Below are 12975 nucleotides of genomic sequence, written 5' to 3' on the forward strand. Positions count from 1 at the left end.
TATAAGCCCTAAGACAGGTAAGCACAGGCCCAGTTCTGCTGGCATAAACCCCATTGACTTCAGGCAGGTGCATCCTGCGGAAGACTCAGGGTATGTCTACACTAGAAACGCTACAGTGACACAGCTGCAGCACAGTAGTGTAGACACTAAGTACAGCGACGGAAGAGGTTCTTCTGTCATTGTAGTACATCCACTTCTCCGAGAGGCACTGGCTAGGTCAGTGAAAGAATTCTTCTGTCAATATAGTGCTGTCTATGCCGGGGCTTAGGTGAGCTTAACTTTGTTTCTCGGGGTGAATTTTTCACACCCCTGAGCAACGTACGTAAGTCAACCTAACTTTCTAGTGTAGACCCTCCCTCACTGAGGAAGAGAAAGTTACTGAGGTTCTTCGAGATGTGTGTCCCTGTGGGTGCTCCACTCCAGGTGACGGTGTGTCCCGGCGCCGTTGGTAGCAGTGCCTGGCTCAGCTGCTGTCTTGCGGTCTCGTTAGAGTCTGCCTGAGGGTGCGCATCCTGCGCCCCCCTGAGTTCCTTCTCTACCATGGAGAGGTCAGAATAGTACTCCAAAGTAGAAGGGAGGAGGGCAGGGAATGGAGCACCCACAGGGACACATATCTCGAAGAGCCTCAGTTACTGCAAGGTGAGTAACTTTCTCTTCTTCTTCGAGTGCTGTCCCTGTGGGTGCTCCACTCCAGGTGAATGTGAAGCAGTACCCACTATGGCTGGTGGGACTTGGGAGTTGCAGCAGTGAGTACTGTAGACAGTACTGTATGGCCTACTATGGTGTCTACCATGGTATCCTGCGTGATAGCATAGTGTTTGGTAAATGTGTGTTTGGATGACCACGTGGCCACCTTACAGATATTAGGAATGGGTACATTATGGAGGAAGGCAACGCATGTTGACATGGCTCGAGTAGAATGAGTTCTGATGCCTTCGGGTGGTTGAGCATTCTGAATGCGGTAACAGGATCTGATGCAGTCAGAGATCCACTTGGAAAGGTGTTGTTTAGAAATGGCTGTACCCTTTGATCTCTCAGTAGTGGAGACAAATAGTCGCGAGGACTTACGAAATGGTTTAGTCCTGTCTAAATAGAAGGCAATTGCTCATCTGACGTCAAGGGTATGCAGAGATGCCTCATGTGGAGTCTCATGAGGTTTGGGATAGAATGTAGGTAAGTATATTGGTTGGTTAAGGTGGAAGGTGGACACCACCTTAGGGAGAAATTTAGGGTGTGTTCGCAGGGTAACTTTGTCTTTAGAGAAGGTTGTGTAGGGAGGGTAGGCCATCAGGGCGCTTATTTCCCCTACTCTCCTTGCTGATGTTATAGCAACCAAGAAAGCTACCTTCATGGACATATGAAGAAGAGATGAGGTAGCTAAGGGCTCGAATGGAGGTTTCATAAGACCGCGAAGAATGAGATTGAGATTCCATGCAACTGCAAATGGATAAATCTCGGGGTAGAGATTTTGTAGGCCTGTGAGAAAGCGTTTTATGGTGGGGTGGGCAGAGAATGAATAGCCGTCTAACGAATCGTGGAAGGTGGTAAGGGCCATGAGGTGTACTCTGATGGAGCTGAGTGAGAGTCCGTCCTGTTTTAGTTTCAGGAGGTAGTCTAGGATGTTAGGGAGGGTCACAATATGGGGTGATAGGTGTTTATTTGAGCACCACAGGGAGAAATGCTTCCATTTCTGCAGGTAAGTTTTACGAGTGGAGTCTTTTCTACTATGCAGGAGGACATATCGGACTTGCTCAGAACAGGCTAATTTATGGGTCTGGAACCATGAAGGAACCACACTGTCAGGTGGAGTTTCTGGAGCTGAGGGTGAAGAATTCGTCCGTTGTCCTGAGAAAGCAGATCTGGTCTGTTGGGGAGAGTCCATGGAAGACGGGCGGACATGTGGAGCAGGTAAGGATACCATGTCTGTCTCGGCCAAGCCGGGGCAATGAGTATGACCTGGGCATTGTCGTCTCTGATCTTGCACAGGACCCTGTGTATCAGAGGGATCTGTGGAAAGGCGTACAGGAGAGAGTTGTTCCATGGGATGAGGAAAGAGTCTCCTAGGGATGCAGTCCCGAATCCCGCTCTGGAGCAAAATAGGTGACATTTGCGATTCTGGGTTGTGGCAAAGAGGTCTGTTGACGGGGTGCCCCATTGGGAGAAGAGCTGTTGTAGTATCGTGGGGTGCAATTCCCATTCATGTTCTTTGGCGAAGTGTCTGCTGAGTGTACTGATGGTAGTGTTGTGACAGCCGGGTAGGTACGATGCAATAATTTCTATGTGGTGTTGTATGCACCAATTCCACAATTGGATGTCTTCCATGCGTAGGGAGTGCGATCGTGCTCCCCCCTGTCTGTTGATGTAAAACATACATGCTATATTGTCCGCTAGGACCCGGATAGATTTGTTCTTTATGAGGGGAAGAAAGTGAAGGCAGGCTTGTCTCACTGCTCTGAGCTCTAGGAGATTTATGTGTAGATGCGTCTCTGGCGTGGACCAGCGGCCTTGTGCCGTGTGTCCCCCTCAGATGCGTTCCCCAACCGATCAGGGAAGCGTCCGTGGTGAGCATGAGCGTAGGGGATGGTTGCTGGAAGGGAACGCCCATGCAAAGGTTCTCTGGTCTTGTCCACCATTGCAGGGAAGCTAGTATGTTCGCTGGAGGAGTTAGCAGCAGGGACAAGGAGGTGCTGCTTCCGTTATACAAGGCGCTGGTGAGACCTCATTTGGAGTACTGCGTGCAGTTCTGGTCTCCCATGTTTAAAAAGGATGAACTCAAACTGGAACGGGTACAGAGAAGGGCCACTAGGATGATCCGAGGAATGGAAAACCTTTCCTATGAAAGGAGACTCGAGGAGCTCGGTTTGTTTAGCCTAACCAAAAGAAGGCTGAGGGGGGATATGATTGCTCTCTTTAAATATATCAAAGGGATAAATACCAGGGAGGGAGAGGAATTATTTCAGCTCAGTACTAATGTGGACACGAGAACAAATGGATATAAACTGGCCATGGGGAAGTTTAGGCTTGAAATTAGACGAAGGTTTCTAACCGTCAGAGGGGTGAAATTCTGGAACAGCCTTCCGAGGGAAACGGTGGGGGCGAAAGACCTCTCTGGCTTCAAGATTAGGCTAGATAAGTTTATGGAGGGAATGGTTTGATGGGATAACGTGATTTTAGTCAATTAGGCAATAACGTGCCATCGCTGGTAAAATGTGGGTCCGGCTGGAGAATCTTGCCTGTATGCTCGGGGTTCTATTGATTGCCATATTTGGGGTCGGGAAGGAATTTTCCTCCAGGGTAGATTGGCAGAGGCCCTGGAAGTTTTTTGCCTTCCTCCGCAGCATAGGGCAGGGGTCACAAGCTGGAGGATTCTCTGCGACTTGAAGTCTTTAAATCACGATCTGGAGACTTCAACAGCTGAGATAAGGGAAATTGGGTGGGTCAGCTTTTGTGGCCTGCATCATGCGGGAGGTCAGACTAGATGACCATAATGGTCCCTTCTGACCTTAAAGTCTATGAGTCTATGAGCATGCAGAAGCTGTGTCTGCTGGGTTTGTAGTTGGAGTTGAGCCAGCCCTGAAGACATCTCATGTGCAGCCTGGCGTACTTGACCACGAAGGTGGTGGCTGCCATGTGGCCAAGGAGCTGTAGGCAAATTCTTGCCTGTATCCTGGGACAAACAGAGAGCGTACATATGAGGTGTATGATAGCGAGGAATCTGTTGTGGGGAGTGAGGCTCTGGTTCGAATTGAGTCCAGGTGAGCTCCAATGAATTCGATCTGCTGTGTAGGTGTCAGGGTGGATTTTTGGATGTTTATTTGCAAGCCCAAGCTGTGCAAGAGGGAGATGGCAAAATGGGTAGCACAGTGGGTCTCAAACTTTTTTATTGGTGACTCCTTTCACATTGCAAGCCTCTGAGTGCGATCCCCCATATAAATTAAACACACTTTTTAATATATTTAACACCATTATAAATGCTGGAGGCAAGCAGGGTTTGGGGTGGAGATTGACAGCTCGCGACCCCCCGTGTAATGACCTCACGACCCCCTGAGGGGTCCCGACCCCCAGTTTGAGAACCCCTGGGGTAGCATGTAGCGTCTCGTCCTATGAGTTGCCCTTGATAAGGCAATCATCTAGGTAGGGGAAAGTATGATCCCGTGTCTGCGGAGGTGGGCTAGGGTCTTGGCGAATACTCTCGGTGCTGTGGAGAGTCCGAAAGGGAGTACCCTGTATTGGAAATGGTCATGACCGATTGTGAACCACAGGAAGCGTCTGTGGGCTGGATGAATAGATATATGAAAACAAGCGTCCTGTAGGTCGAGGGCTGTGAACCAGTCCCCTTGTTCCAGCGCAGGTATTATTGTGCCCAGTGTGACCATCTTGAATTTCTGTACCCTTACAAATTTGTTCAGTTGGCATAGGTCTAGTATAGGCCTCCATCCCCCGTTCTTTTTCTGGGTCAGAAAGTAGTGGGAGTAGAACCCTTTTCCTCGATGTTGTGTCGGCACAGGTTCCACTGCACCTAGCTGTAGAAGATGAGCCACTTCTATCCAAAGGAGGTGCTCGTGAGAGGGGTCCCTGAAGGGGGACAAGGAAGGGGAAAGGGTAGGAGGGTAGGATATAAAAGGGATAGAGTATCCGGACTGAACTATTTCCAGGATCCAGCGGTCCTGTGTAATCTGCTGCCAGGCATGGTGGAAAACCTGGAGGAGGTGGCCAAATGAGCAAGTAGGCAGTGGAGTCAAGGGGTGGTCATTCAGACCCTCAACCAACGCTTCAAAATTGTTATTTCCCAATGGGTGGGAGGTAGCTGTTTGCGCTTGGTTTTTTCTGTGCTTAGGAGGTCTAGGGCGATTCCTGGGTATATCGTATGGTCTGTTCTGAGGCCGGTGATACTGTTGTGTGCGTGGCCTCTGGTAAGGGTTGATACCGTTGTCTCCTGGGAAGGGATGGGTAGATGCCCAGGGTGCGCAGGGTCGCTCTAGAGTCTTTCATGGTGTGAAGGACTTTGTCGGTTTTCTTGGAAAAGAGTTTGTCTTTATCAAAGGGGAGGTCCTCCACTTTGGTCTGCAGGTCTTTGGGGATACCGGATGCGGAGAGCCAGGAAGATCTGTGCATAACTACTGCAGTTGCAGTAGTGCGGGCAGCTGTATCCGCCATGTCCAGAGATGCTTGTAGGGCCGTTCTGGAGACCAACTGGCCCTCGACAAGGACTGACTTAAAGTCTGCTCTCCTGTCCTCTGGAACATGGGAGGTAAAATCAAAGAGTTTATTGTAGTTATCAAAGTCGTAGCTTGCAAGTAGGGCGGAATAGTTTGCAATTCTGAATTGCAGAGTGGAGGAGTGGCCCAAGATGTCAAGGTGTTTGAGGTCCTTGTCTTGCGGGGTGGGCCGGTAGTGCGGCTGTTTTGTCCTGTGAGTCACTGCATCCACTACAAGAGAATTTGGTTGTGGATGGGGGAATAAGAAGTCTACGTCCTTAGCAGGAACATAATATTTACGTTCAGCCTTTTTGCAAGTTGGTAAGATAGAGGCTGGGGTCTGCCAGAGAGTGTCAGCTGGTTCTAGGAGTGCTTCATTTATGGGAAGTGTGATCTTTGAAGGCGCAGAGGGTTGGAGGATTTTGAGGAGTTTGTGTTGTGTCTCCTGGACCTCCTCTAAAGGGATGTCTTGGCTGAAAAATTGAAACTCTTGAAAAGTTCCTGGAACTGTTTGAAGTCGTCCACATTCTGTGGAGGCGGAGGCATGAGGGGTCCGTCTGGAGCTGATGGAGAGTTAGGAGTCGGTGAATCAGGGTATGGTCCATAGTGCACCTCTGCAGGGTGGGTTCAGGCACTCTAGAAGTAGATGGAGCTGGAGATAGAGACGCAGAAGGAGCTTGTGGTCTGGTGGAAGAAGCATGAGGGTGAGTGGCAGTACCCATAGGATAAGAAAAGTTAGGCACCGCCCACGGGGGTGGAGGGGGAGACACAAAGTAGGGAAACTGAGGCTGGTGGTTGTGAGCTGTGACCTGAGGTGCAAAAGGTTCCAGTGGAGGAGGAGAGGCAGGTGGGGAGAACGCTGCTGCATATCAGGCTCACTGTCAGTAAAGGTAGCCAGGTCAGATGGGGAGAGTGGCTGGTCAAAGAGTGAGCACTGTGTGTCCAGGAGCGGAGAGTTAGGCTCAGGTGCCACTGACAGGTCGTCCTGACTTAGGAACTGTTGTTGCTGTTCCGTAGGCTCAGACTCCGCTGCGCAAGATCTGTGCTCAGAAGCGTGCACAGACTTTTGTTTGGCTTTTCCCGGTGCCGCGGGTCTCTTGTAGGTGCCCTGCGGGAGGTCTGCTGCTGCTATCTGAGCGGCAAGCAGGCTCGGTGCCGACGTTCTTTTCGGCACCGGGTCTATTTTTGGTGCCAAAGGGACCGGTGCCGAGGAGACCTTCCCGGTATGGGAGGTCGGGTCCCTGCCTCTGCGTTCCGCGGGAGCCGTAGCTGAGGTGCTGTGACGGTCCGAGGCACCTGCCTTCGGAGCTGTCAGTACTGAGGGTAAGGATCTCGCAGGAGACCCTTTACCCTTGTGAAAGTCTCTGCTTGGAGACAGTTGGGCTTCTTGCCACTTCGCCTGAGGGTGAAGCCATGCTCCCGATTGGTTCGGACCTGGCCAGGGAGGGTGAGGGAGAGGGCTTGCCATTGCCCATCTCCAGAGGCGGCTGCAGGGATTTCTGTATGAGAAGCATTTTTAGCCGCAGGTCCCTGTCGCGACAAGCCCTGGTTTTGAGGCTCGTGCAATGGACACACTTGGCAGGGACGTGTGTCTTGCCGAGGCACTTCACACAACATGAGTGTCCATTGGACCTTGGCGTAGAGTCCTGACAGGAAGCACCTTTCTTGAATCCTGAAGCCCCTGGCATTATTGAACTAGGAATGCCGGGGGAGAGCGTCTCCACGGGCGACAAGCTTGAGGAAAAAAGGTGGGGTTTTTTGTTTTTAAAACTAAGTAACTATTTTAAGGAAAGGGAAACAACTGGGATGTTACTACTAACTATGTCTATATTCTTTGTAATTGTTCCCTTCAGAGACCAGGGAAGAGAATCAGCACTGCCTCGAGTCCCGTCTTCAGCCACGGATGGTTGAGAAGGAACTGAGAGGGGCACGGGACACGCACGCTCAGGCAGATTCTAACGAGACAGCGAGACAGCAGCTGAGAGCATGCATCACGGCCAGGCACTGCTACTGAAGATCTCTGATCAATGGCGCTGGGATGCACCGTCACCTGGAGTGGAGCACTCACAGGGACAGCACTCGAAGAAGAATGGTTTCCTCTCCATGAAATGAACAGGCCCTGGGTGCTAATGTATGTCTCTCTCGCGGGGGGAAGTGACTGTCCACAGACAGCCCACCCCAAACTCGTCCTCTCCGAGGACTAGAAGACCATGCGTTGAGGAAACACTAGGCAGAGCCTGCCTGAGATCCCCAAGAGATTTGACTCATACTTGTGTTCTGGGCTCCAAGGGGAGTCGCTACCGGGAGGTGGAGGTCGGTGATTGGGATGGCTGGGCCATAGGGGTGACAGGGAGACAGTGAGGGGGAATGGGGAGTTCAGTGTCAAGCCAGAGGAGGGATCTGGACAGTGGGGCTGTACCGAGGGCAGTACTGGGCTCTCAGCTCCCCGCACACCCCTCTGGCCTTGAATGAGAGCCCAGGGGAGATCGGGGTGCATCTGGCTATGACTGAGGGGAGGTGACATTTTACAACGCAGACACCGAGGTCAGATCTTCAACTTTCAGGCTTCGTTTTCTGGGAAAATCTTCCCTTCCCTCTGGCTCACATCTCCAGGGACTGGTATCTTGTTGAGAAGAGGGGTCAGAGCTTTCCCTGATTCCACATAACGAAAACCTGCTTACTATGCAAGGCAGTAATCCCATTGGGAGTTAGGCACCTAAACACCTTGGAGGAGCTGGGCTTCATCACTTGAAATCATCTCCCGTGACATAAGTGAAGAGGATCCAGGAAGAAAACAAAAGGGCCTTGTGGTTAACAGAAGGCGAGCAGCAAGATCTGGTTTCAATTCCTGGCTCGGTCACAGACTCTCTGTATATAAGAACAGCCAGACTGGGTCAGACCAAAGGTCCATCTATCCCAGTATCCTGTCTTCCAACAGTGGCCAATGCCAGGTGCTTCAGAAAGAATACCTGAATGGGCAATCACCAAGTGATCCATCCCCTGTCACCCATTCCCAGCTTCTGGCAAACACAGGCTAGGGACACCATCCCTGCCCAACCTGGCTAATAGCCATTGGCGGGACTTCTCCTCCATTACCTTATCTAGTTCTTTTTTGAGCCCTGTTATAGTCTTGGCCTTTACAACATTCTCTGGCAAAGAGTTCCACAAGTTGACTGTGGGTTGTGTGAAGAAATACTTCCTTTTGTTTGGTTTAAACCTGCTGCCTATTAATTTCATTTGGTGACCCCTAGTTCTTATGTTAGGAGAAGTAAATAAGACTCTTATTTACTTTCTCCACACCCATCATGATTTTACAGACCTCTATCACGTCCCCTCTTAGTCGTCTCTTTTCCAAGCTGAAAAGTCCCAGTCTTATTAATCTCTCCTCATACAGAAGCGGTTCCATACCCCAATCATTTTTGTTGCCCTTTTCTGTACCTTTTCCAATTCCAATATATCTTTTTTGAGAGGGGGCGACCACATCTGCATGCAGTATTCAAGGTGTGGGTGAACCATGGATTTATAGAGAGGCAATATGATATTTTCTGTCTTATTATCTATCCCTTTCCTAATGCGCAATCTTTGAGCAAGTCCCCTGGGGTAAAGTTTTCAAACATGCCTAAGACTCAGACTTCAGAGGTATTTAGGCTCCTAACTCGCATGATTTCAATGGAAGTTAGGAGCCTAAATACCTTTGAGGATCTAGGTCTAAGTGACTTAGGAGACATTGATGTTCAGCGGGACCGAGGTGTTACTGAAAATCTTACCCTTAGGCCCAGATCGGCACCTAACTCCCATTGAAATCCACAGACTTTAGGAGTCTAAATACCCTTGAAGATCTGGCCCTTAATCTCTCTGTGATACAGTCTCCCATGTAAAAAGAGGGGATCAGAATCCTTACTGTCTGTTTGGTCTATTTACACTGGGAGCTCTTCAGGGGAGAGACTTTCTCACAGTGCATGCATGCAGCTCTCAGCACAATGGGCTCACAATCTCCGTTAGGATGCCAAGGTTCTGCTCTAATACAAAGACCATGACACTGGCAGGCTTTTCCGCAGCTGGACGGGGGGTGGCTGCTGATCCTCCAGTCACAGGAGCTGCACCAACCTGGGGGGGCGGGGGTAGGGTAATTTCACAGGAAAATGGTGGAAAAACAGCAGCAGGAGCTGTGGCCATGGGGATAAAGGCAGGCTCACCTACCCTCACCCCTACCCCACCGAGGCTGGCAGAACCAGCACCGCCATGAGAGAAGACGCTCTCCCCGCCCCAGGCATTACACAAAATAATTCTTTATTGAAGATTTGTCCAAAACCCTGAAGCTGAGAGTAGCAAAACCCAGGCCTGTTCCTGGGGAGGGCGAACCTCAGCATCTCTCTTCAGAGTCCCCCTGCCCCAGATAAGGTGAGGCCCTTTGCCTGGTATCACAGTCCTCTTGGCCCACAGAGAGTCTGCGCTCTACTGACTGTGGGGTGTGGGGAGGCTGCACATGGCTGCAGGGGTTTGCCTCCCTGTCCCCATACTCTCAGTGCCTGGGCAGGATTTCAGATCTGCTACTACAGTCTCCCGCCACGGTTCAGTCATTATCCCAGACCCTCTGCTAAGTGCTTTATGTCCCACTCTCAGCAGACTCCAGCTGGAAGGCAGGATCCTGCTGGGATCATCTCTGCCGACATCCCCCGTGACTCAGCCCCCAAGTGCTGGTCAGATCTGGATCCTGCTCGGTGTGGCCCGTTATTCGGCACAGGCTGCGATGGAGGACACCGACCCTTCCGCCTTCTCCATCTTGCAAAGGCTCAGTGCAGGGATCTCCAGCTGCTCTGTGGCAAGTGGGCACGGCACATCCGGGTGGTCCGCCGTCGGTGTCTCCTCAGCGAGGGTGGGGAGCGGGGATGGCACATCCTGGTGGCCGGGTTCTGGCATTTCCGGCGTGGGCTGGGCCGGGCCGGCAGCAACCTCGGGATGGCTCTTGCTCTTGTGCGCGGTGACGTTGTCCTTCTTCTCAAACTTCTTGCCGCAGATGTCGCAGGAGAACTGGTAGAAGGAATCAGCGTCATGCTTCTTCATGTGCCAGTTGAGGGAGGCCTTCTGACGGCAGGTGAAGCCGCAGATCACACACCTATGAGTGGGGAAGGGGATGAAGGGGAGAGTGTGGAGAAAGCGGGGCAGGGAATCAGAGCGAGAGAAAGCTCAGAGAGGGATGCACAGAGGATAGAGGGACACAGGAATTGCCAGGTTGGATCAGACTCAAGGCCCATCTGGCCCATTATCCTGTCTCTGACAGAGCTCAGCACAAGATGCTTCAGAGAAGGTGTAAGAACCTTGCAGTGGCTAATGTGGGCTAATCTGGCCCACACGTTAGGTCTGGTCCTGGGCTCTAATGGTTAGAGAACTGGCTTAAAACCTAATCTCCCTTCCAAAATTGCTATTGTTCGTTATGGTCATTCTAAATATTCCTGTTTCCACATAAATCATAGAATCATAGAATATCAGGGTTGGAAGGGACCTCAGGAGGTCATCTAGTCCAACCCCCTGCTCAAAGCAGGACCAATTCCCAACTAAATCATCCCAGCCAGGGCTTTGTCAAGCCTGACCTTAAAAACCTCTAAGGAAGGAGATTCCACCACCTCCCTAGGTAACCCATTCCAGTGCTTCACCACCCTCCTAGTGAAAAAGTTTTTCCTAATATCCAACCTAAATCTCCCCCGCTGCAACTTGAGACCATTACTCCTTGTTCTGTCATCAGGTACCACTGAGAACAGTCTAGATCCATCCTCTTTGGAACCCCCTTTCAGGTAGTTGAAAGCAGCTATCAAATCCCCCCTCACTCTTCTCTTCTGCAGACTAAACAATCCCAGTTCCCTCAGCCTCTCCTCATAAGTCATGTGCTCCAGCCCCCTAATCATTTTTGTTGCCCTCCGCTGGACTCTTTCCAATTTTCACATCCTTCTTGTAGTGTGGGGCCCAAAACTGGACACAGTACTCCAGATGAGGCCTCACCAATGTCAAATAGAGGGGAATGATCACGTCCCTCGATCTGCTGGCAATGCCCCTACTTATACAGCCCAAAATGCCGTTAGCCTTCTTGGCAATGAGGGCACACTGTTGACTCATATCCAGCTTCTCGTCCACTGTAACCCCTAGGTCCTTTTCTGCAGAACTGCTGCCTAGCCATTTGGTCCCTAGTCTGTAACAGTGAATGGGATTCTTCCATCCTAAGTGCAGGACTCTGCACTTGTCCTTGTTGAACCTCATCAGGTTTCTTTTGGCCCAATCCTCTAATTTGTCTAGGTCCCTCTGTATCCTATCCCTATCCTCCAGCGTATCTACCACTCCTCTCAGTTTAGTGTCATCTGCAAACTTGCTGAGAGTGCAGTCCATGCCATCCTCCAGATCATTAATGAAGATATTGAACAAAACCGGCCCCAGGACCGACACTTGGGGCACTCCGCTTGAAACCGGCTGCCAACTAGACATGGAGCCGTTGATCACTACCTGTTGAGCCCGACGATCTAGCCAGCTTTCTATCCACCTTATAGTCCATTCATCCAGCCCATACTTCTTTAACTTGCTGGCAAGAATACTGTGGCAAGAATAAATGTCCAATCCTTTTTTGGAATTTCACTAAATCTTTGTATCAGGGGGTAACCGTGTTAGTCTGTATCCACAAAAACAACAAGGAGTCCAGTGGCATCTTAAAGACTAACAGATTTATTTGAGCATAAGCTTTTGTGGGTAAAAAGCCTCACTTCTTCAGATGCCTCTGAAGAAGTGAGGTTTTTTACCCACGAAAGCTTATGCCCAAATAAATCTGTTAGTCTTTAAGATGCCACCGGTCTAAATCTTTGGCCTCAGCAACTTCCTATGGCAATGAGTTCAACAGGCTAATTCAGTACTCCCCCAAACTTTTGAGGATTGTGCCCCCCCTTACCTCTGTCCGCACCGCCCCCCTATGTCCTCCACGGAGTCTGGGTTGGAGTGGTGCTGTGGCTTGGGGAGGGGGGGAAGTGGCATGGACAACAGAAGGGGGCCGAGGCTGGGGGTGGGGCTGGGAGCAGGGCTGTGGCCAAGGGTCGAGGTTGGGGACAGGTGCGGGAGCGGACCCGCAGCTGAGCTGCGGTGGGGACCAGCACCTGGGCCCGCAAACAGGTGCAGCTCTGCTCCTGGCCTCGCTCCCAGCCTTGGCCCTGGGCTGGGAACAGAGCTGCAGCCGGGGGCTGAGGCTGGGGACTGATGCGGGATGGGGAGCAGCGCTGTGTTGAGGCTGGGGATGGGGCCAGGCATGTGGCCTGGAGCCGGGGACGTGGCTCGAGACGGGACCGAAGCAGAGCTGGGGGCAGGAGTTGGGGCTGGCCTGGGCCCTGCTGTGCCCTCCTGGACATTTCTCCATGCCTCCCTAGGGGGGCACGCCCCACACTTTGGGGACCTCTAATCTACAAGTATCTAATGGGTGTATACATCAAGGGGGTGAGGGGAAGAGGCCTCGTCTGGGGTGTAGTTAGGAAGAGGGCCCGGGCAGCGCTAGGGACTGCATCCTTCAGAACTGGATCGATGGCACCTAATCAGCCATTTCCACCTTTGGCTTCTCAGTGCTGCGATTCTTAGGGACACAGAGGAAGAGACCCCAAGTCACAGAGCGAGCCAGCTGGGTTTGCTACTTACTGTATGGGTTTCTCCCCCGTGTGGATGCGTCTGTGGATGATCAAGTTGCTGCTGGTGCGGAAGGGGCGGGCGCAGTACTCACAGATGTAATCCCGTTTGTCTGCAGGGGGAAGGAGAG

At 51.4% G+C, this 12975-nt stretch overlaps 1 protein-coding gene across 1 annotated transcript; it reads right to left on the bottom strand.

The window, feature by feature from the left end:
* Window positions 1-9504: 9504 nt before the first annotated feature.
* On the bottom strand, window positions 9505-12964 carry LOC113405721 (E3 ubiquitin-protein ligase ZFP91-like; the record flags this gene model as incomplete). Its single annotated transcript, XM_026646966.2, has 2 exons — window positions 9505-10314; window positions 12858-12964. Coding segments are annotated over 2 exons (492 nt in total), but the record flags the coding sequence as incomplete, so codon positions are not given.
* Between the last annotated feature and the right edge of the window lie 11 nt (window positions 12965-12975).

The sequence above is a fragment of the Terrapene carolina genome, unplaced genomic scaffold (genome assembly GCF_002925995.2).
Source record: "Terrapene carolina triunguis isolate 2854851 unplaced genomic scaffold, T_m_triunguis-2.0 Scaffold50185, whole genome shotgun sequence".
Lineage (NCBI taxonomy): Eukaryota > Metazoa > Chordata > Testudines > Emydidae > Terrapene > Terrapene triunguis.